This window comes from Tachypleus tridentatus, chromosome 9, assembly GCF_004210375.1.
Source record: "Tachypleus tridentatus isolate NWPU-2018 chromosome 9, ASM421037v1, whole genome shotgun sequence".
Lineage (NCBI taxonomy): Eukaryota > Metazoa > Arthropoda > Merostomata > Xiphosura > Limulidae > Tachypleus > Tachypleus tridentatus.
The window spans coordinates 81,259,597-81,285,254 of NC_134833.1; the positions used below are offsets into that span (position 1 = coordinate 81,259,597).

At 31.2% G+C, this 25,658-nt stretch overlaps 1 protein-coding gene across 5 annotated transcripts in view; it reads right to left on the reverse strand.

Annotated features, from left to right (window-relative positions):
• Positions 1 to 25,658, reverse strand: part of Nadsyn (NAD synthetase) — a 71,421-nt gene that overhangs the window by 25,457 nt on the left and 20,306 nt on the right. For all 5 annotated transcript variants that reach the window (XM_076455346.1, XM_076455344.1, XM_076455343.1 and 2 more), the window contains exons 4-15: positions 23,306 to 23,422; positions 22,077 to 22,130; positions 21,307 to 21,448; positions 16,677 to 16,765; positions 15,497 to 15,614; positions 13,219 to 13,350; positions 12,411 to 12,485; positions 6,708 to 6,832; positions 3,500 to 3,651; positions 2,033 to 2,201; positions 1,512 to 1,647; positions 716 to 822 (exon numbers count right to left, since the gene is read on the reverse strand). In XM_076455346.1, coding sequence (XP_076311461.1) covers positions 716 to 822; positions 1,512 to 1,647; positions 2,033 to 2,201; positions 3,500 to 3,651; positions 6,708 to 6,832; positions 12,411 to 12,485; positions 13,219 to 13,350; positions 15,497 to 15,614; positions 16,677 to 16,765; positions 21,307 to 21,448; positions 22,077 to 22,130; positions 23,306 to 23,422 — 1,416 coding nt within the window. The remainder of the gene's footprint in view (positions 1 to 715; positions 823 to 1,511; positions 1,648 to 2,032; positions 2,202 to 3,499; positions 3,652 to 6,707; positions 6,833 to 12,410; positions 12,486 to 13,218; positions 13,351 to 15,496; positions 15,615 to 16,676; positions 16,766 to 21,306; positions 21,449 to 22,076; positions 22,131 to 23,305; positions 23,423 to 25,658) is intronic.

A 25,658-nucleotide genomic window follows, 5' to 3' on the forward strand; every position in this document is an offset into this window, starting at 1 on the left:
GCTATAGGCTTAGGAAGCTAAAACTGTGATTACCATCTATTATTTGGAAAACTACAGAATTTGACCAGGAACATTATAGATTTCAAACATTACAAACATTTCAGCTTCAGTGAATTACTTCAGACATTACTGTTTCCACAAGGACTTTAAATATTCTTCGATAAGAAGTGAACTTCTATCCAGTGTAAGGCTAGCCAAGAAAGACATCATTGGTTTATGTAAGGTGCAACAGTATCAACCGAGAACTAATATGCTCGTCATGGACTTGGCTCATTGATAGAATATCCAGTTTTAGACTATATATAAGACTCAGTGTTGTCTGTAAGTTTGTAAAACTGTTGTATATAAACTATCATTTGTAATAATTAATAGTAATAACCATTATCATAAATTGTATTATTTCTATGTTTGTACATTAAAATAAATAGCTGTGTTAAAAAAAAGAAATTGTATCTATCAATCTTGATGGCAAATAACATAAATTTAATACATATTAGCACTTAATTAACTAATAAATTCAAATCCAAATTTTGATCATTTGAAATAGTTGTATGTATCATATATAACGTAATAAATCAGAGGAGACTCATCTGAAATAAATAATAATAATATGTAAATATTACTAAATCTCTTACATTTTATATATAATTTACTGCAATAATTTTTCCAGATTATTAATAGATATACTTCTAACAAAAAATAATTTATTTCTTACCCTTCATCAACATTAGCTGATCCTAGAACAAGTAAGCCTCCTGGTTTTCCTCTAGCCCATAACATTAACTGGGCAAACAAATAGGCTAAAACCATTCTGATTCGTGCCTGTGGCCAAAAGAAAATAGAAAATTGCAATCTTAATTGCAAATTCTACATTATTATTTCTATACATTATTTATAAATTACAACATTCTATTTTTTCTCTTAAATATACTTGTTTTTTTAAGTCAATGACATTCACACAATAACCTATTTCAATAAATTTTTCTACTTGTGGAAAGTGTTTAATGCATATTGTGTATTTTATATAGATACTATACAAGGAGTGTTTAATGCATATTGTGTATTTTATATAGATACTATACAAGGAGTGTTTAATGCATATTGTGTATTTTATTTAGATACTATACAAGGCCTGGCATGGCCAGGTGCTTAGGGAGCTCAACTCATAATCTGAGGATGACAGATTCGAATCCCTGTCACACCATATATGCTTGCTCTTTCAGCTATGGGGGCACTATAATGTGACAGTCAATCCCACTATTTGTTGGTAATAGAGTAACCCAAGAGTTGGCGGTGGTTGTTGATGACTAGCTGCTTTCCCTTTAGTTTTACACTACCAAATTAGTGAACAGATATCCCTCTTGTTGCTTTGTGTGAAATTCAAAAAACAAGCAAACATACTATAGAAAACACTTGTAGTCTGTAGATTATCCATTAGACATCAAAATGCAGATTTTAGTTCCATCTAAAATCATAATTTGTAAAAACACAAACAAAAAAGAAACAGTTACCTGGACATTTTGAAGAGCAAGGTTTTCTCGGGTGCTCCCCCCATGTGTTACAAAATGGGGTACTTGGCCTGTAACAGCAGTAAAAATACCTAAAATAGCTCCAACTGCAGCATCAATTGCTATTCCCATATGGTAACTGTAAATTTACAAGGAGATATAAACAATAGATCTGAAAAATGCAATATTTCACACAGGTAGTGATTGAATTATATAGTTCTTTTATATTCAGTTTCATGAAGTCTGTCTCTTTCTATATATAAACATCTTTGCTCATCTAATGTTAAACTTGTTGTTTTGCTTTTATAATTGTACAAAGAAAAAAACTGGATTAGCGTAATAGTAGTAAGTTAGTGATATGAACAATTTTAAAAGATCTTTTGATATTTAATGCCAACAATAGGTGATATTATTTTAGTTTTATAATTCCGTTTTTCTCTGCAGAAAACAGCTACTATGAAGTAAATAAGCCAATGATCAACTCCAAAAGTATAAAATATATTACAGACAATTTATTCATAAACCTTCCAATTTGATTAGCTAAATCTTTTGCTCTGGCTCGTGTCTCTCGAGAAGAATTTTCACTGCCCATGTAGCAGGTTACAAAAATTCGGTTACAGAGCTCTCGGGGCTCTTCTGGAACATAATGTACATCACCAACAATTCGTTGAGTATCTTCTAAAACTTCTTTATCTGCAAAATTTTTATTTAAATTTAAGTACTCTTTATACCAAGATTGAATAACCACGGTTAAAATGTTAACATTTTACTCCATTAATTTTGTTAACAGTGACAGTGATAGTTATATAAAAAAGTTTCTCTGTGAGAAAAATCTCTACATTACTATTATCACTTAAGAGCATGACCATTAATCTAAAATGCTATGGAAAATTATATATCCAGAATTTTTTTCCATTACTTTGTATTTTATAAATAGCTAAAAAAGCTAAGCAGAAATTAATACACTTAAATGACACTGGATATTGCAGATAATAGTATGATTCATATATTATGTAATCCTTTTTATTTTTCACTCAGAAAATTACTATTACTAACAAATTATTGTTAGCTACACATTATTACATCATATATAAACAGTCTATAATTATTATAATATCTAATTTCAGATTAATTTTTCAAGTCATCACAATATCAGAAGTTAATAGCTGTGTTTTTTCAATGAACAAGTATTGAATTTTCTTCTTTATATTAATAATTTTTAAACTTCTAATAGCTTTAAATAGCACTATGTTTTGGCAGTTATACAACATAAATACCCATTCACATGTACGTTCAAAACAGTGTCACGACCTGTTTAACATACTCCGATAACTTGACAGTAACAATACAAAGTTAGAATGTAATGATTTCAGTAACATTTTCAACAAAAACAAACAAATAAGATTTAAAGTGATCAGTTTCTTTAAAATAATATAAAAGAAAGATTTAAACATATTCTACTAAATCAAATCTTTGGTTAAGGATACAGTTTCATCACATTTAAAATGATTTAATAATAAAAGAATAACTTTCAAATACAAGTTACAAGATAAAATAAACAAATATATACATTTTATTATGTAACTGTGAGAAAAGCAAAGTTAATTGTTATTATGTTTTTATGAATTTTAGACTGGATTTAAAGTATGTTATTGCACCACTATGCAATATGACAACACAACAGATATAACCACATTTCATACCCATTAGTACAATTCAGCATGCAACAGCTTAGCCACTGAGGTGAAAACAAAAAGGTTTTATTATGTCTTGATAAACCTAAAAAGTATATATCCAAGTAACTCCCATAGCTGATATGAAGTTAATGGAATAAAGCCAAAACACTGAATAGTTACTAGGGGTGTCTGCACATATCACTATAAATTTATATATTTTAACATTCAGAAATGATTTAGCATTGCAGTATTAAATGTAAAAACATATACTTTGGTCCAGAATTAATAGTACAAGTAGACAACAAAAGAATATACCTCCATCTTTAACTGCAGCACACACAAGACGGGCCATAGAATGAACAATTATTGCTACACTAGAGCTATCAATGCCACCACTTAGTGGGAGAAAGTAACCTCCTTGTCCACTTCGTCTCAAATAGTCCCACAGCCAGCATGCAGGACCTAAACTGTTATCAAAGAAGCAAATTAATTTATACATTAAACAGTATAAAAACTATTAAGTTCTAACTGTTAATTATTAATTTTATAAGACAGAAACATAGGTATTCTTCCATTTTTTAGTATGTGTCATCAACTTCTTGTCATTCTTTGTGTAACTTTTACTAAATATGTTGATTTACCATTAATTCTTCAGTAACACTTATTTAATATTCTTAATACTCTTATCACCTTTGTTTCACACCATTTTAGGAAATTATCATAACCTAAGCTTTGAAAATGCACTATAAATTCAGTTAAGGAAAACTAATAGCTCTAGCAGCAGACTGTCTTTAAAATTTATGCCACGGATTGTCATCTTTTATTCTGAATGGCTAAGTGTTTTTTGTTTGTTTTTTAAAACCTATGTTCAAGTTACATTATCTATTTAAACATCTGAATAAACTTTTTATCACTCTTTCATATTTGTTTCATTTATTATACCTACAAAAACTAGAAAGTGTATTGCATTAGTATCTATATTTTTTACTAAGTTGATATCTTATACTAAAACTAATCAATATTTACAAACTGATTTTTGTTAATAAAGTAGCATGTATATTACAATTTCAATTTAGTTTTTTACATATGCAGTCAATAATGTTAATTAGCCTACCAACAGAAAGTATTCCATATTGTAACACGATTTCATTACAGTCACATGACAAAATGATGTAATTGTGTTACTAACGTTTATAACGTAGTGCAATTACTTTTTTTGACTAAGGCAAAAGCCAAAAACTTGAAAATAAAGTATTTTTATTTATTCTTTTTTAATAATTTATCTTTAATTACTGTAATGTCCGTTTGATGACACTTATTTGGATCAGTTTAATTTTTGTGTGGGGCAGCATCATGTGATTTGTATAAAAGCAGCTAACCAAGAGACAGTAATAGAATATTATTAGTCAGCTAGAATCAATGTGCCGTAGGCCTTGGAAACTATAATCGTGATTAATGCCTATTAATCAGGAAAGTACAGGATCTGACCAGGAATGATTATAGATTTAGAACTAACTTTGGACATTAGTATTTCTATGAGGACTTTAGATATTGTTGATGCAGAAAACTTTGGATGCTTCAAGCTTAGCCGACTGTCAAAAGAAGTGTACAGGTGTATAAACAAAGAATTAATTTGCTCTCCAAGAACATAGATAAAAGATTCAGTTCTAGGCCAGACATAAGACTCTGTATTGTTTGTACATTTGTAAAACTGTTGTATATAAACCATCATTTGTAATAACTACTAGTCATAACTGTTATTATAAATCATTTCATTTTTTGTTTATATATTAAATTTTGTTGGCAAATATCATAAAGTTAATACATATTAATATTTAATTCATTTCTAAATTAAAATTTAAATTCTCAGTTATTTAAAATCTTAATGTATGTAACATAGTAAAATGGAGACTCGTCTGAGATAAATTATAAATGTAACAGTGGGCAAACATGAAGAATGAAAAATATCCAGATAGACCCAGGAATGTACATAACAACAGGGTAGTGCAACTTGAATACTAAATAAAGTTAAGAAAAGATGATAACAAAAAACTAAGGTGTTCCTTATCCTACTTACAGTTATGAGATCACTGTGAAGAATAGCTGTCTCATCTGTGACATAGTGAATGGCACATAAGGATGTGCAAAAAAAAAAGAAAAAAAGGCATCATCGGTCACCAGATGGCATGCTCTGTTCACTTCCAGAGGGCGCCACCCTCCCATAAAGCATTAGTACAGAGGATGGAATTTTGATCAGGGCAATCATAAGAGTATATATAATATGTGAAAACTCCAATTTGAGGAATCTATCAAACAGAATCCCATATTATATTTTTTTAAGTAGTTGAATAACTCCTTAAACCCCAAATTATTGTTAAAAAGAACGTTGGACCCCACATGGTAACTAAGCATGTAATAGGGAATTCACCTGGCTTGAAGAACCATATCCAAAAGCAAATGGTGTCAAAGACAATGTAAAGATGCAGAATGTGTGTAAAATTTTAATTTTCTCAGCACCAAACATAGTGATAACAAGTTCATAACTAAACATCAACAGAATCATTAACTTCCACTTTTAGCCAACTTTAAAAAATAATCAATTTCAATGTGAGCTATTTTATATGAAAATGTTTATAAGTTTATAATATAATTTTGATCGTTTAACACCAGTCTCATAAGAACCTTATAAAAATACTAATTCACTGAAATACAAAATAACTGACACATGTGACTTTGTACATAAACAATTTGAAAAAGAAAAAGTTCTTAACTGGAAAAATGCTTTTAAAATAAGTATTGTAAATTATATTATTTGTGATTATCTAAATGGTATAAAGATGCCTAAACAGAATACCTAAAACTTACTCAGCAGAAAACTACCTTAGTACTACCACAAACAGGCAACTTTAAATAAAAATAAACTCATGGGTTGTAATTTTGATCTTATTCACAAGTTGATTTAAGACTGTTAAATCTTAATGTAACAACTTTCCAGGCTTAAAAACTGAACATTTGTAATCAGAATTTCAAAATTTACATATGGGTATAAATGTTATACCAGATACACTACTAGGACATCAAACTTGGATAAAAAACTGTGTGAATTTAAAATCAACATAATTTTCACCACTAAAAGCCACGTTCTAATAAATGTAAATAATCTATACAGTAAAGGATTACTTGAAGTCCTTGTAAAAGCAAATAATGAATAGACACTGAGCATAAGGGAAAGTCTACTGATTAACAGCTTTCAAACAAAGTTACATAATTGAAACAGAGGAGTTTATTTATTATCTTTAGTTAAAAGCCTGACAGGATTCTCAAGCAATTCAATGAAAAAAGCATTTAAATCACATAATAATATAACCAAGTAAGTAATTCAGTAAAAATATGTTTACCTAATTTCTTCTTTGATACAGTTACTATGATGTACAGCAGTATATATGTTGAAGGCTTTGACATAAAAATGGTAAACTTGCATTTTTGTAACAAAGCACAAACAAAAATTGTATATAGTAGTAACCTTATCTCTTCTTCTGGTGTATGGTATTCCCATGTGATAGGTTGATAGGATGGAATAGCTATATCATCGTCTCTGGACAAAGAGAATTCAACTTTGATACGTGGATAACTCTCTGACATAGCTCCCTGCCACATACAAGATAAAAAACAACAATTTAAAATGCATCTTAAAATTGTTGGTACACAGAGTATCAATAAGTGATATCCTTACAAAAGAACTAATACACTAATAATATCTTGTTATTAAATACAAGAGTTACAAATGTATACCTGAAATAACAGAAATTATGTTCAGAAGATTAGAATAAAGATACTGAAAAAAATTGCAATCATTATACTAGCATTTTGATAACAGCCAATGATACTATTAGTTATAAAATTATGTTTACTGAAAAAGCTAAGATGAATAGGATAATTCTCACTTATTCTGAATCAAGTTCCATTTGACAGTAATTATAGTTGACTGATGCAAAACTGACATTCTTTTTTTTAACATTTCAAGGTAAGGGTACATGTATATAATAATCTTAGTTTCAGTTTCTCACTTAACATATACATTGACGATATATGTTTTGAAATATTTAAAGTTGTAATTTTCCTACACTGAAAATACATTTTTGATAGGTACTTCCTCTGCTTTGAAGATTTGCTTTTCCCATTTTGTGCTGCCCTCTATATGCAAATTTTTTTATGCGAATAAAATATTCCAACATGTTTCTCAAGAAAATTATCATTAGTAGTCTCTAAACCAATAGGAGAGTACTACTATCACATGAAACATGATTTCCTCTACGTGCCACTACTGAATCATCACTTCGAAGTTTGTCAAAAGACGTAAGCACCAGAAGATTGTGGGAAGGAAGGTGGAACTGTGAGTGGAGAAAGTATCAAATAAATGTTCAGAATAGGAAAATTAAAACTTCTGATTAGGTACTTCACCCAGCTTAGAAGATTAGCTAGAATCCATATTAAAAAGGGGGGAGGGAACTGGCAAGAGAGAAGAACAGATGTACACCCCTAAAGCATCTGAAAGATACATTTCTAAGGAGAAACAGATTAGAAGACTGAAAGAGGGCCAAGGCACCACTTCTAAACCAGGTATCTTTTCACCATAATCAGCTAGGAACAAACATGTCAGAAAAGGAAAGGAGTATATCCAAATGGGAAGAAAAGTCAGGAAAATTATCCTAACTGGAATAAATAGATGAAAACTCAATCCCATTAAAGAAAAGTGGGTAATCAAGGATGTGTTCTATGGTGCGTAATGGTATTTCAACTACATCCAAAACCTTCTTGCTGGGTACTGACATCTACATGAGGTTGGGATGAGAATCATACCAACCTCACCTAAAGTCCTACAATCACAGATGTGAGGAAAACACTAACTCACAGGCATAATATAAAATTAGCAATGAACCAAAGATCTGGGAATGTGTCATCTGGAATCCAAGAGAAGTTTATCACATGTAATCAATTCCCACAACTGTGAGAGTGATCTGGAACATCCAAAAGTCAGTAACATCCCCATCAACAGAGGGAACAAGGAAGTGCACAGGACAGAAATGGAAACATCCCATATATACTCTCCATGACTTACTATACAGAATTAAAAATCAAGGGAGAAAGTTGGACAACTCCAAACATGTGTGAGGACTTAAGTTGATTGGTTCACTTGATATCCAAAAGCAGCTCATAGGATAATGACACCCATGCAAGGATAGTATGAGGGTATACAATCAAAGGGGAGAACTGCACTGAGACATCTCACTCTGTGATATGTGCTTCTCAATCTGGGGGATAGTATGTCTTGTACACCTGCAGAACATCATTGTTACTCTGAACTGAATGGTTATAGTCTTCTATGTGGAACTCATCCAGCAAGATGCCTCCATAGTCAATCATGCCAGCAGTTTGGAACTGGGAAGTGTGAAGGGCTCCCACACTCAACTACAAAAAAAGGGAAGAAAATAGTGTTGGAGTGTTCAAAGGAATGGCTAAATCTGCATCAATTCAATGGGTGATCATGAAACCCTATTTTGAAAACCATACCAATTTATTCTATAAAGACATGGCAGGGATGGACAGCTTTCTGCTTTACCCATGATGTCTATGGATGATACAGTCTGAGAAAGACCTATTTATTAACGAATTGTCACACAAGGTTATTGACCATCCAGTGATCTTGTGAAACACCTCATCATGAAGGAGAGCATGCGGAGCCATGGAGTGAGTGAATCAACACTGCATAAAGTGCAGATTTGTTTGTGTATGTAAAGAATACTTAGTCAGGCACCACTTACTAAAGAGTTGGATCCAAGATATGAAATTCAAAGTAATGGTCCATGAACTATAAATAAGCATGAACAAAAAGTTACCTAGTGTCATAGCCACACTAAAGTATAGCCACATACCTGTAAGTGAAACCATGAGGAAGCAAAACTGTGATGTAACATAAGTAATGGGAGTTGAATGTCTGATGAGTAGTCCACATGCTCAACTGCAGAATCTTCTTCAAATGCTGACAAAGACAAGAAACAAGTGAAAAGGTGTGGTTGCAGATTTGATGGGAGGTAACACAGAACAAAGCCCATTGGTAAAGAGACAAAGAGGAATAAGCTGACTGAATTAAATAATGAACCCTGAGACAAAAAGAACTGTCATGGGATAAAGAGACTGAAACAGAAGCCCCTAAAGACAGCTGTGTGGGCAATATAACAACAAAGAGCATGCACTGAGCATAGAAGTCTATTTGGATCAGGACAAGGATAGAGATGTAAAGCAGAGGGAAGAGAAATGAGCAAAGTGAAGAAGTCATAGTTGTGAACCACCAGGGTTTTGAAAGGAAGTAACAATCAGCATAAAGGAGAAGATAGATTTGGTGGTACAGTGTGCAATTGATGCTGATGCCATTCACAGGCCAAGAGGAGAATGAAATATGCCTTAAGAGATAGGCGAAACAAACAGCATGAGAAAATGGGCTCAAACAAAGTTAAATTAAGAGAATCGAGTACCATGTTAATGTGTAAATCCAGAAGTACCAGATGCACAGGTTGCTGATGTAACTGGAAAGAATGGATCAAAATAACAAGAACAAAGGGAAAAAAAAGACCCCATGCTAATTAGAAAAACAGAGAGTATGGGTTATGGCTGAGCCACCACCTGATAGGAATATGAAACATTCAGTGTAAACCTAAATATTGGGGAATGGGGAAAAAACTAAGCATAATTTAAAGGCAGAATCATGTAATCAGAAAGAATGTGGGTCACAGGAAATAAAAGCAATAGATAAAACATCACATACCCAAGAAACAAAATCAGAGAGCTGACAAGGGCCTAACAAAATCCTCAGGTAGGATTTGGAAAGGCATGGTTAACTTGGGAGGAGGTAGGACGAACAATCAAAATCCTGATCAGCCAGGCTTGAAAGAGGGGCAAGAGCACAAAAAACACACTGTCCAATATAATGTTCAATCTCCATGCCAACAAAAGGTAATAACTCCTACAATGGCTCACACCTGTGACTTGAATTATGGTGCCAGACAAGTGAGATGTAACCAAACTTTGAAGTGATGGTTCAGTACTGGTGCACAGAGGGAGTCACACGCATCATGCGATAGCAGTGCTCTCTTATTGGTGGAGAGATGATGCATGAGAGACATACTGAAATTTTTTTATTCCAATAGGGTCATCCAGAAGATTTGTGGCAAGTGTTATAAAAAGGGGTAACTTATAGAGGGCTGCACAAAACAGGAAAAGCTAACACCCAGTCTTTTAAAGCTAATCTTGTTAAAGATTATCTGTATCCAAATAAAACTTTTAGTACTAATTTTATATTTTCATTTTACTGATATAATTACCAGAAGTACTAGCAGGAAGGTCAGTAAAAGTAAACACATCTATGTGATAGAAGTCCATTTTTAAAATGCATACTTGAAAGCTGAATGAATTATTTTTGAACAATGAACATAATGAGAAACAAGAGGAAATCATCAAAAGCTGCAACACTTCAAACTGTTTTAGGCAAAATTAAAGTAAATTAATCTACAAGACCTTTTTTATTTTTATTAACAATATTTCTGTACACCAGGAATAACAAGCATGGAAAGCACTTATGCCTGGACCAATTTTATTACTACTAACCTACCCTCAAATTGAAATTCTTTCATGCAGAATTAGAGTAAATTAATCTATGAGACCTTGAGTGAGGTGAAATACATCAATTTAAAAAGTTAGATTTCTAGGTTCAAAACTGTAATTAGATATTAAATTGGTCAAGAGATGATAGAGCTACGAGTTAAAAGTTTGTACTTGATAAATAAAAACAAAACTCAGAACCATTCTATGAGCTACTATGCTGCAGTTAAACAGTATTTTTACTAAACTGTGCATCCAAGTGCAAAAGGCCTCAAGGTTAAAATATGTTATAAATTTCTTGGTTTTAAATTACATATTTATTTATATTTTAACAAATTAACTAAAATGTAAAAAATTGAAAACTTATTACATTAGATAAACGTAAATGAAAAGCAGAAACAAATTTCTCTTTCAGATACACACATAAGTAGCTTTCATGTGTTGTAACTCAATACTTTGTTCACCCTAAGCATTCACCAACTGATTTTTTTCTAATAGTTGAGGCCAAAATAAATTAGACATTATTACATAGTGCAGCATAACCCTGAAATCAAGGGAAAATATAGTAATAAATTAATTATTTGAAAAGACAAACATAGAGTTTGTCTTTTGCATTTATTCTAATGTTATAAAAAAAGAATTGTCTATTCTTCTGTTTCTTTGAAATGAAAAATAAACCGAGCAAAGTGTTTTGCAAAAACCAATAAAGACAGATTCTATTTAGAAATGTTTAAGCAATGTGAAACACTTAACCAAAGAACAGTACTTTTCCATTGATCTTTAAAAAAATTTAGAACACAAATCAATTATATCAGTCTATTAAACTACAAACAATATAAGCAATCTTATAATGTTAAGCTAGATAGTAGTAGAAATCTAATCAACTAATAAAAATACTTGTTTTAACTTAATCTGATATGAAGCAACCTACAAAGTTACATAGCCACTAATGTAATAATTACAGACATGTGATTTGATTCCTATATTTTATGTACAGCTTTTTTCCCCTTCCATTCATGATACTATTGTCAACAGGCATGTATTAATAATAATTTGATAATAAATATTTCTGCAGTTCATCTAGAACATATGCTTGTAGAGTAAAACTAATTATAATGTTTATCAACAGTATCTTTACTAGAAACACAGCTGAGGTCAATAACAAGCATAACATTTATCAGCTTAATAATCTGTGACGACAAGAAAACCCACTTCCAGAGTAAAATATATGTGTAAAAAGAGGTAACTGACCAATAGCTGACCACAAGTTTAAAGGAGGTTGTGTAATTGAGTGTAGGAATGTAGAGGGCATGCTTAGATGTTTGATTATATTTATTAATATACGTATAAGGTATTCCTTTGTGAACCTAATGATGACCGAAAAAGGTTGAAATGTTGTTCGCTCCTCTACATAAAAAATTTTCTCAACCCATACCAGCCATATTTACATATGTTAATCAGCTTAGTTAATGTAAAACAACATAATATGCTAAACAGCTAATATTAACTAAAACAAATGATCATATATTTGTTTTGCATAATTAAGTTCATATAATCATTGAATAATTACCATGAGAGTTCGACTTCGAATACTGTTCCTGTACATACGTACATCTTCAAGATCTAGCACTGCAGTAGCAACTTCCTGTGGCACAAAAAATTTTTGTTTTTGTTTTTCATTATTGTGACAGAACAACTTCAGAAAAATGTGCTGTATTTATTTTATCATATTTTTTACAATATTACCAAATGAAAAAAACATTTTAATATCAATTTAAAAACCATTACAGGTCTACAATCCTGTATCTGAAGTTCAGAAATTTGAAAAGCTCCAAAAACCAAAGTTCTTTTAGTGGAGTGTCAGTATAACAGCTGATCCAACTCCACACCCACTTGACCCACGTCACTCAGGTGTGATGTGGCAGTGTGGTCCAGCCGCTCAGCAGTCTGACAGGCGCATCAGTTGTGCCTCAGCGCTCTGACTGGTCACATGTGTGTCTGCTGTTTGCTGATATTTTTTTCTTGCTTTTTAGTTTGTGACTTTATGTTTAATTTCACTGTGAAAATGATTATGGGTTGCTGCCCTGGACCCTACTGGGGTGATACATTTGTTTTAAAATCCCAAAAATTCTAAATTCTGAAACACAACTGGCCCCAAGGGTTTCTGAAAAGGGATTGTAGACCTGTAATACAAAAAATTTAAACTTATAATTCTTAGATCACAAATACTTGGATTCTATCCTAAGATTATAAAATGAAATACTTTTACTATGAACAACAACTGTTTGAGAGTATCTTAATAGTATAGTTCTTATAATTTAATCAATAACAGAAGCTTGAGCTCATCCATTAGCCAATAATAAACTGCTAGAACTTACCACTTCCTCAAGACCAAACTGTTTTGTTCTGACAACAATATCACCATTAATGGCAATGTGTGAACATCCTTGATAATATACTCTTTCTCCATCACATCCCCTCAAGTTGGAAAACAGATAGATTCCACCACACTGAAAAATAAACATGACACATTATTATCAACACATCTTTTGAGACTGTGTCAAAGCAGTATTATTCATTACATATGGTTGATTGCTTTGTTTGTTTCTAACATCTGCAAAAAAGTTACACAAGAGCTACTAAACACAGCTGTCCCTAATTTTGAAGTGATATACTAGAGGGGAAAACAGTTAGTCAACAACACCAATTTCTGAACCATGGAAACTATTCCAGTGGTGGGATTTGACCATCACTCTTATAATGCACATACAAACCTACAAGTGTGCATGGTTATGTTGTATCGACAGAATGTAAGTCATGGACCCTTGGAACCAAAATCCAAGAAGCTAACCATCAGACAATGACCAGCTTTACATACATACGTATTATGTCTCTCAAATGATAAATAAATTCAATTTCATTTTTGTCATGAATTTTGTCCAGTTATATTTCTAGCATCAGTTGGCAAAATTATCCTTTAGTTCATCATTATTAAATGTAATTGGATTGCAGAAGTGTGTACTTTACACAGGAGATTTGTTGCAAATAAGATATGAAAATGTCAGTTACTTTACTACCTCAATTTTCAATAAAACAGACTGAAGGATAAATATTATGTTCTTTGACTATGTACACCCGTTCCTCAGGAGATTACTTCTTGAAAATGCTTGTTTTCTAGATTATATTATTCCTTGCCACATTAGTGCAACTGTCTGTTTAATATATAATATTTCCTCAAAAGTTAATAACATATTCTAGAAATTATTAGATGTGGTTAATCCCCCTACTCACCCCATTTCATTGATCCACTGTACTAACAAAATGCTCTAACACTACATTCTTTAATTGGTTCTTTAAGGTTATTTAAAAAAAAAAGAAGAGTGTATAACAATATGTCAGTCATGCCATGTCCACTAGCAATAATGTCTTTTGCTCAATATCAAATCTCACTAGGATAGGTGGGATGCAACACAGCAGTGGTAAGAAAACTATTTACATAAAAACTTTCAGTTTAAAAAATTCCATATCATTTTATTCAGCTGTTTTATCACTATTTTCATGTAACCTTTTTAAAATTTTGTTGTGAGACACTATTTTGAAATAAACATCATATTAATATCTTTATTTTGATGGCTGCATTAGTTACCACTTATTGCTACAAATCAATAAAAATGCAGCAAAAACTGACAAATATTTTAAAAGTGACCTGCAACCTGACCTGTCACAATCACAATTGAGATCCTTGGTCAAAATGCATTTACTTCTAATAGATACACTTTATTTTTAATAAATTAAAATTTCTTTTATGTATGTGCATTGTTTGAATATGATAAGTTTAATAATATTATTATTCAATAAATATGAAATTGAATGACTATAATATTTTGCAACTGTGTATTCTACTGATAATAATAAACCTAATAAAGCTTATCTGATATTTTGTCCTAGAACAAAAATTATGTAGCTTTGAAACAGTTATATTCTAACACAAAAACATTTTCAAGAATGAAAATAACATTTAAAGAAACTACAGAAGATTTCCAGAACTGTTGCTTTCCAAAGTCTCATAAACTTTTCATGACGCATTGCATTATTCTACTCTGTGCGAGCTAGGTTTTGTTACTTTCCCACATAATCATACTTCTCATGCTACTTTATTCACTTTATATTGACCTGACTAATTTATAGTCTGTTCAATCTAATAGTATTTAAACTTTGCCTATTGCTATTTTATAAGAACTACATTAAGTTCTGACCACACACTGTGATGTGGTAAAAAAGTTGTAATAACAGGTCACCCTAATAAAAAATCAGAGAAAGAGAAGGAAAATAATGTGAAGAACAAGACCCAGAGAACTGTATTTTCAAGGGATAATAGCTTCTTAGCAAATATAAACCCATGCTCTAAGAAGGGAAGAGAAATTCTCAAAAATCAATAGGTATGTTGTTTTTCTATACAAATTACACTAAATGAATATTAAAAAATTATAAAATATCAATTCTAAAATATTTTTAGAAAACAATTGTTGAAATATAGTTAGAATTATTATTTTTACATAAATTTTGAAAATATACAGGCTTACATTTAAAAGGTGACCACTGATTTGGAAAGGGTTAATGAGATAAGTTGCTAAGAATAGTTTTACAGTTTCTCACCTTTAGCGTACTTGATTTTATAAGATCTACCAGAATATTAGACTTTCTCAGTTCATGATAACAACCACTTCCATTAACAATAATCTCAGCTCCATCTAGTGACTGTGGTATGTGAGAACTGTTAAAAAAAAAAAAAGAATAGAAACTTAGCATGAAAAAACAAAGAGTATTTTTTGAAAGTCTGATGTTCTACCATTCTGAATATTTGCACAAAGCTATACATGGCTGTCCATGCTAGCTGTTTCTAATTTTGAAATCATAGACTAGAGGAAAGGCAGCTGATCAGTAGTATCTGCTACCAGCGATTGGGTTACTCTAATCAAATAGTGGAATTGGACTGACACTTTAATAACATGCTTATGAACCAAAATTACAGTTACAATTTTGTGGCAATTGGATGTGAATTAAAGACCTTTATATTCACAGTCCAGTTCTCAAACCATCAGACAATATTGAACCCTTAAAGAATTTTTTTAAATTTAATTAAAGCAGTTAAAACAATTTATCCAAAAGCTTTAACACACACTTAATCACCTAATAACAATTATTCCTTAAAGACCACAGGATAAAAATCAACACTCAATAAAACATATGGTATCTGACTTAAGCACACATCAATGCACAAAAAATAAGCATGACTACCATAACACCTATAACTCGTTTAACAACGTTGTAACACTGAATGGATGGTGCACACTATTAACTGGAATAAAATGATAGCTGTTAGTTCTTTAAGTACTATGATTGTGTGGTACTGTATGGTTAGTGGCACCCAGTTACAAGGTAAACTATCATAGCCTGACTGATAACTATAGTACAGAAAAAAAAGCCTTCTGAGTAGTGACTTGTGGGAGGCAAAATACAGACATGTAATACCAATTTTACACACTTCAAAAATGAAAAAACTAAGATAAATGTAAGAACAAAAAAAGTCCACACTTTAGGTGGCTTTTGTAAGTTTTGTTAGGCATATTGATTTCTAATGCTTTGCCAACTTCTGGTATTTAAGCTGTAATGTTTCAAAAGATTAACAAACTTTAAAATCTTGTTTAAATAACTACATCTTTGTTTGCTAAAATCATCCAAGTTCAACTTAAAACTACCAATAAATTGACTTTTAAAGTAAAAAGTGACTAAAACATAATAATGAAAAAACATATATTAAGTTTTTAAAATTTACCTTGAAGGATTCCAAAGTTCTTCACATATTTCAAAACCTATGCATGTATCTCGAGTAGACAGTAGTCCATCACCAAATGGCACTGTTTTCTGAAAAACATTACAGAAACACTTTTCTTTTCTATACGTAAACATATGAAACACTCTACATTATAGACTTCTTTTGGTATTGAGCCTAGACTAAAAAAATATCAGAAAAAGATGTGAAACATCTAAACTGCACTTTGTTAGCTTGCTTATCAATATATATATATATAAAAATAATATTTTTCTGATCAGGTATCTGCTAATTTATTACTGGCCAACATGTGTTATTTCAAGATCCTTGACTAATAGGAAGAAGCAATTCAAGGCTATCTGTTAAGGTTGTTTCACTTTAAACTGTGTATGATATCTAATGTTAGAAATGCACTTTACAATGTAATCAGTTACACAAGCATTGCCTTCTGTTGGAATATTGACATTGGACAGTAACACAGGTTATTAAGCACTTTTTTTCTTGTCACACAACATTGTAAAACTTAAAAATGACAAACATTAAAATATCTACACTGACTAGATTTTATTTTCAATTGACCATACAGCTAAAGAGGTGATGTTTAGCAAATAAGCAAGAAAACATTTTTTTAACAGATCCCTCACAAGCCAATGAGGAAATTTTTATTTAAACAAAAACAAAATAACTACCCAATCCTGTTTTTCTCAATTTGAAGTGAATTTTTTTTAAATTTTAAATGACTGAAAAGGTGATTGAAATCCACCAGGGCAACACAAGTTTAAAGCTTAATGACTAAGCCTAAGAAGCAAGGAAATGTCTGAACGACATTCAGAGGCATTTAGGAACTGTTTAGAACCACCTTGGTAATACAATATTAAGCCTGTAGCCACTTTCAAAGTGTTCTTTTCTGCTCATCCTATTGCGGACTACTGTGATGTTTCAACCTTCCATACTGAAACATAGGTGAAATCTTTCATATCTCAGTTGAAAACTGAACATAAAAAGATGATATTAATAGCATAAAAGTTTTGTCTATTTCTTAATTAATGATGCTGAGATTGTGGCTTTATTGACGTATACTGAATTTACTCCTAGCAGATAGACCTTAGTACCAGCTAGTATGGAGATTTGAGGATGCTGTATTTCACTTAAAAATGTATCAGTTAACAAATGCAAACTTTTCTCAAAATTTCCTTTAAAAGATACATCCAAAATCATCACCTCTAGGAGTTTCTGCATTGAACTTTTAATACTCGACAAAATGTAGTGTTAAGACACCCCATGGCTTCTGAGAGGCATGTTAAAAATATACCAATTTAAAAACAACTTATAGGAAAGCATAAAAATGTGAAAGCTTGATATCAGTAAGCTATTAATTATAGATACACAAAAGTAAGTAATATGATATAATCTGTAAAACATTCTTATGCCACTATAAGTGCAAACAAACAAGAGGTAACAGACTATCATAGTTTTTACCAATTACAACTATCAGTGTATTAAATGACCTTAAAAATTTACTAAAATAAGTGTCTTAACTAGACAAATTTAGACATACTTGTATAGACTGTTTTTAAATAATGATTTTGTTTAGATAAGTTATGGTTTACCATGAAATACTTGGTGATCATTTTGGAGATATTTAGATGCTTTCAACAGTCGACTGAATGAAAAATAAGTTTTGAACTTTGTTTTGTAAAAGCTCTCTAATAATATCAGTCATACTTGTTTTGGATCATTAAGTATGAAGGACTTAATGTACATGCCTAGCATAAAAAAATTTAAGAAGCATCTAGTTTTCAGATGAAAATCAAGTGTTTATTTATTCTATATAATAAAATAAATGTTGCATGCTTAAGTGGTAATGATGATGAATAAGAATTCTGTGACACAACTGTGGTTATACATACAAAGTTGTGCTACCTTATTAACTGCTGCAATTTTAAAAGCTTGGTCATTATACACATTTTATTATTTTTATTGTTCATTTATATAGCTTTCAATATATATGCCTTGATTTGAAACTCTTTTTTTTGGAGCTGTTACCCTAAACAGTCTATTTCAATAATGTAGGGAATAAGTTATCTCTTTCGGTATGGGGTAAGGTTTTATGACCAACCACATGACCTCTTTGTACTCATTTAAAGTCTTTACAGATTTAATATTTTTAACTTTCAACATAGTGTGTTGTTGTTTGTTTTTTGAGTTTCGCACAAAGCTACTCGAGGGAAGGCAGCTAGTCATCACCACTCACCGTCAACTTTTGGGCTACTCTTTTACCAACGAATAGTGGGATTGACCATCACATTATAGCAACCCCTTGGCTGAAAGGGCAAGCATGTTTGGCACAACGGGGACGTGAACCCGCGACCCTCAGATTACGAGTCGCATGCCTTAAAATGTTAAGCCATGCTGGGCCACCAACATAGTGTGCATATCTTCACAAAATTTGGCAATATTTCACTTAATGTTATAAGTATTTAACATATAAAAAAAACATATTTTTTAGTTAAATATTTCTAACAAAATGAAATAAAGATTTGTCCATAAATATATTGAGCATTTGTTTTGAATAATCCACATGCAAAATCTTTTTCATGGTAAAATCACAAAGAATTTTTATTTTAAAAATCTTAAACTTCCTTTGTGTAATTCCCTATGACCTCTTAAAACATTTCAAACATGTTTTTTTCCAGTAAAACTTGATTGTTTATATCTTATTTTCTCTACCCTAGCTCAAAACAGGAATAATAAATTTGACCTACCTCATAACCACCAAAATTAAATCAATATAAATCTAAATTATCCTTTTTTTTCTTTCTATAATGGCATCACATTGCAATATAAAACCACATTTGTTTATTCTAATTACATTCAAGTTTGTAGCCATATACATCTGTTTATAATTGAATTTTATTACTTTATTGCCCTTGGTATCATCACTAACTACTGATCTTGTGCTTATAATGAGCTACTACAACTAATACAAGTAGCCTACGTGCGTGCCTTGTAAAAAAATTTTTTTATTATTATTTAGTTTACTTAATTTAATCTCAAGTAACTTAAAAAATCCTTATTTTTACATTTTAGTTGCCTTTAAATTATACATAAAGAATAAATATGAAATAAAATACTTCTCAAATCCTCTTTTTTCTTGTTCTCGGTTGCTGAAGAGAGTTAACCTTAATTTTTTATACTTCTCATAGTATTGCAATTAATTTTTATTTAATTAAATAATGCTCTAAACAATATAGACTAATAATATGCCAAAGTAGATAAATCCCCCTATCTCTCAAACATTTCTGGCTTTCTGACTCTGTTACAGTAGTTGTTACAAATTCATCGAAGCTAGCCATTAACTTTCTCAAGGGAACACTGTTTGTACTCCAAGCGAACTTGACATTTAACCATTCAGAACATAATTTTATACAAAATGTTATTTGATAGATGAAAACCTTGCATTTATATTGATTATAGGCAATATATGATTAAACATAAGAGTGTTCTCTTAACAAATTATGAAAGAAAGGATTTGACAGGTAGGTGTTACAGTAGATGTCTGATTTCCAATTCAACAGTCCTGTAACCAAACAAAGTTGAAGACTATAATAAATGTGGTTTATCTGAGCAATCACTATTTTATAGAGAGTAATTTATGTTTAAATTTGTACTTTTTCAAGGGGTGGTGGATAAAATAAGGATGATGACATGCTAAGAAAAAATGTGTCACACTAGGGAAAAATTTCAGAATTTTTAAAAGTATTGCCTTGTAGAATTAAGAATTTAAAACTTATAGACTGTTAAAATATGGATTATTGGCTAAGACTTTGTTTAATTGGTATAACATAAACAAAAAGTAGTTTACTAAAATTTTGAATATAAGACACTAAAACTTTGAGTCATGCACATTAAACATTACCTGGGTGTTAGGGTTAAAATGTATTATTAGTTTTAAGTATTCTGTGAGTATGACACACAATAGTTAAGATTATACTTAGAATTAAAACTTTCACTTTGTTGAAAAATGATATACATCATTTATTTTCAGTATGTTACCATAGTACTCTTTAGAGTTATTCCAAGAAAAATTAGGTTCATAAAATTGCTAAGTTTAGTTTTTGAGAGTATTTATGACAGCTAAAGTAAGTGTTAGTCCTAAAATAAATGATTAAATAAACAGATCACAATAAGTTTAAATCAGTATTCCTATGTTTATATCCTGTTCTGTGTCACTTATCAGCTTCAGTGGGGAAGAAACCAGAACAGTTACTGTATTCTCCTGTGTACAGATGAACAGAATCTTGAAGATTTATTCTTTCTATTCTACTTTAAACCACAAACTAATCTTTGTTTTTATAATGTGCAATAACAGTAAGGTCCACATACTGCATCATACTATAAAATGTTTTTCTACCTTTTACAGCTATCAGAGTATTAAGCATAAAAATTTACTGAGATAACTCATTTCCCACATTAAAAACATTGAACACCTCATTAGTAACTGGTGGAATTTATGACACAGTTGAAAGAATTTTTGTTTAAGTTTAGAAAATGTGTTTAAAAAAAACTGATGTAATATTACAAAATAATTTAGTGATACATAATTTTACAAAATTTTGCTGTAACACTTTACCTGTTTAGTAATTTCCTGTATCATTCGAGGAAGGAAATGATCCTCTAAATGGCGATGTTTGTGCCAAGCACTAAACCAACGAGTTTCTCTATAGTTTCCATCATCACAGAGAATCATTTTGGGACGGATAAGAAGAATTTTGCTATTTTGTTCAAAATTTAAAAAAAAAATTTGACAAAGATTAAATACTGTCACGTATTTGAGTTGACACTGGACTACAAGAAATCCAGTTACATCTATCATGATATACTTTACAAAAAAAATAAATAAACTGGAAATCAGAAAAACCCACTGTTCTTGGTTTTGATCATGTTGATAAAATATCACACTACTTAAAATTTGTTGTGCTTTGTTTTGTTGTTTTGAAATGGTTCCCATACTACTATAAAAATATCGTAGACATGTACAAATTTTTTCATAATGTGTCTAAAACATAATCTTGTTAGGTCACTTTCTTCTCATCAAAGATAAAAAAAACAAAAAGTAAAAACCATTTACAACAATTTTCAAAAATAGGAGAAACTGAAATATGTGTAATAGTCTCGTTATTGATGTTTTACACCACTAATTAAAGATAATGTTGAAAATAAGAGGAAGCAAATGTAAGAAAGATATTATGAACTTTTAGTAATTTGTACTGAGAAACTTTCACATATATATACTTATCCTCAAAAATGACACCAAAAGAAATTTTCATTTCATATACCTTCAAACTATTCACTTTACAACAAAAGTACAATGTAATTATAAAAATAAATTTTCTGACCTACCTATTTAGAAACACCACCCGACAGTTATAGGTCACATTCTTATGCATCATGGGCCTGTAAAAAGTCAGTGTATACACTTTATAAAACAATATTTAAATCATCAAATGTATGTAAAAATAGTAGATCTATATTGTGTACCTACACAGATAATAACTGAAACTAAAACTGATTTTGCTAGTGACAAACCAGCTTTTCAAGGCCAACATTTTTTAACTGTCCATTATTTCAACCCATGGCGTGATAGAATCCTTATATGTTCAGTCTCTTACAAACAGCAGTATTTACAATATCTTGATGAGGATTCAAAAATGAATCATTCCAGAAAGGTTAATGTTATTCTTATTAGACAAAAAAGAGGTCTAGGGTAACCAGAGCAGACTTGTGACTGAACCCAAAACCATATGAGCCAACATAGAGAAGTTAATTTATAAATATAAAGTAAAATGATGTAGCAATGAAACATGCTTCAAATTTTCTAGATGTGGTTATGAATGTGATGTTTTAAGTGTAGCAATTAAGCTAAATTGTGGGTCAAGGTTGGATGAGGGAAGAATGTTTTTCTGAAGATATTTCAATCTATTTGACATAGCTGGATATTCATTAATTGATTAGTGCTTGGCAATGAAATATATAACAATAGTATCATTATCTTCAATAAATGAAAATGGAATCATATGTGAGAAATCATCAGTTTTAATATCTTGTGAAAATATTAGCAAAGTAAATCCTGAAGATGAAGTTTTGAAGTTGAAGCAGATGCATGATATATTATAAGATGATTTACCTAACAATTCTCAAATTAAAAGTATCATACTTCCAATGATGAATAAATATAAGAACAGTGGTAAGGTACTGCCATAATTTAATCCACAAAGATTTCATCATGTCATATTTTCATTAATATTTAGTTGCCCTATGCTTCATTCATTGAGACCCATCAAAATAACCATAAATCTCTGGTTTCTGCAATGACCCTTCTGTTTTATATCCTAGGCAGAGTACTAAAAGATACTGAGCAGCAGTCTTATATAGCAGCTGTTAATTTAACAAAATAACCTAAAACATGCTCCTGTCAATTTTCAGCACTTCATGTTGGAGTACTACTCATAAAATGGTAATTTCAGAAATACCTTACAAAACACTTTGATTTAGAATGATCTTTTAAAGACTAAACCACCAAGACTAAAAGTACCTTGACAATAATGTGATAATAACCAAAGAAACCTTACATGCCTACATCCACAATAATGTCATTACAAGCTGGATTTTTTAACAGTTCTGCAAGAACTTCCCAGGAGTGAAGAAAGGTGTCACTTTCATGAAAGTGGTCATTACAGCCATAGCCTCTGAAAATATATGTTAAAAAATTCAAATTCACACAAAATTATCATAAAATTGAAGGATCTAAATGTTTATTATTTTAATCAGTTCTTTTATAACTGGTTCATTACATTATTTATATTTGTAATATTTTACTTTTCACATACATTTTGTGATTTTAATATCAATTTTTTCTCACATAAAACATTATAGTCTTGAGGTATACATATTTTTCAAGAAAATAGGAAAAAACAGGAGAGAAAAGCACAGAAGAGAGTCCAAAGGAACATTCACAATGGAGACAGCTCAATGAATGGCTACAAAACCCTATTTTGAATTGTAAACCAAAGCTGATTTATTCAATCTAAGGAAATGCATGGATGGGTAGCAAGCTCTTTCTATTTTACCTATGAAACCTATGGGTTAGTATGGTCTGGAACAGGAATACTTATGAAACAAAGATATCATGAGGAATAACCTACAAGTGATCTTATGGAACCCTCATTTCTACTTTATATAAATTTATGTAACAGTGTGCATTTTATGACCATAGAAATTATGCAAGTAAAGTCAGTATGGTCTAACAGTGTGGGTTTTAGTACAATTCTAAGTGGCTGAAGTATACATGGACAGGCACAACTCACTACAGAGTGAGATCCTGATCAAAAGATGGGACAGGCCCCTGAAAAATAATATATATAATAAAAGAAAAAAAGCTTACCCAGTTACAGTCTCATGAACAGTGAAGGATAGTGACAGGTAAAAGAATGTATCCTGACAAGGAAGAAACAGCCACCTAAAGCAGATAATGGGAGATAAACATATGAGGTGTAGTCCCAGTGCTTGAAAGACAAAGTACCTGCAATAGACATTGGGTTGAGATGCAGGTAAAAGGTAAGGTACCTGAACAGAGTGAAGATACCAGGAATTGATTATGGGAAGAAGGAGACAAAGAATAAAAGGCCAGCCAAACCACCCCCTGAGCCCAATGGCTAAGGGAGGAAGGGTTGATTGATTTAGTGTTTTATGGCACAAAGCAGCTAGGCTATCTGTGCCAAAAGTCTGGTAAAAAGGTAAAAATAAGTTAAATGTAGTAAAATACAGAAAAGGAAATGAAGGTAAAACAAAACATCATCGAAAAACAGAAAAAGCATAAAACCAATGTTGACACCTAGTTTACAATGGTAAGAGAGAAAGCAGAGTAAAAGAAGTTGTAAAGTACTTACTCTAGCAAAATGGTAATGATCATAACCCACCAGGAAGACTAACAGATAAGTTCAAGAACCACCGTCAGTCACCTGAAGTTGGTCTTTCCAGTCATGGTTGCGGGTTATGTGTCATAGCAACCATTATCAAAATGTAAAATAGAAGGTTTAAAAGACATATAGCAAAATCGTAATAATGAGTAGCCAAATGTCCAGTAAAAAGTTAAAAGTAAAGTAGATGTAGTAAAATTTGTAAAAGTAAACGAGGGTAAAAACAAAACAGCAATTAAAAATAGAAAATTGCATAAAACCGATGTTGACATCCAATCTAGAAAGTTGTAAAGAACTTCTGTAGCAGAATGGTAATGATCATAACCTGCCAGGAAGATTAGCAAGCAAGTACCAGAACCACCGTCAGTCGCCTGAAGTTGGTCTTTCCAGTCCTGGTTCCAGTTTATGTGTCATTATGGCCAATACCAAAGGGTAAAGTAAGAAAAGTTTAAAAGACATGCAGCAAAATTGGAATAACAACTTGCCAGGATGACTAACGGGTAGTTCAAACAGCAGCGTTAGTCACCTGAAGTTGGCCTTTCCAGTCCTGGTGTCAAGTTATTTAATGTTCTGGCCATTTTTCAATGTCAAATTGAACTAGAGAGAATGAAACTGTGAAAAGGGAACCACAATTAAAAAGGTGTAATGAATAAATATGCAACACTTAAATGAGATTAAAAAAATTAATGGCCATTAAAAAACTAAAAACTTTATCAAGGTGGACAGTGTTACCATCACCAATAACACTGTCCAATGTTACAGATAAACCCTGGGAAAAAACATGTTTTTTAGTGCCATCCTTGAGAATCGTAACAATGGCAAGAAAGTAAAATGTGGCTGATAGTGATTTGAGTGATACACAAACTACACACTGGTGCATCAGTTCCAGATAAAAGAAAACGATGAGTTAAAAAACTGTGACCAATGCATCGTATAGTTAGAACAACTTCCTCCTTCCAAACTTTACGGAAGCTAGATGGCCAAAGCCCAATATAGGGTTTTATTT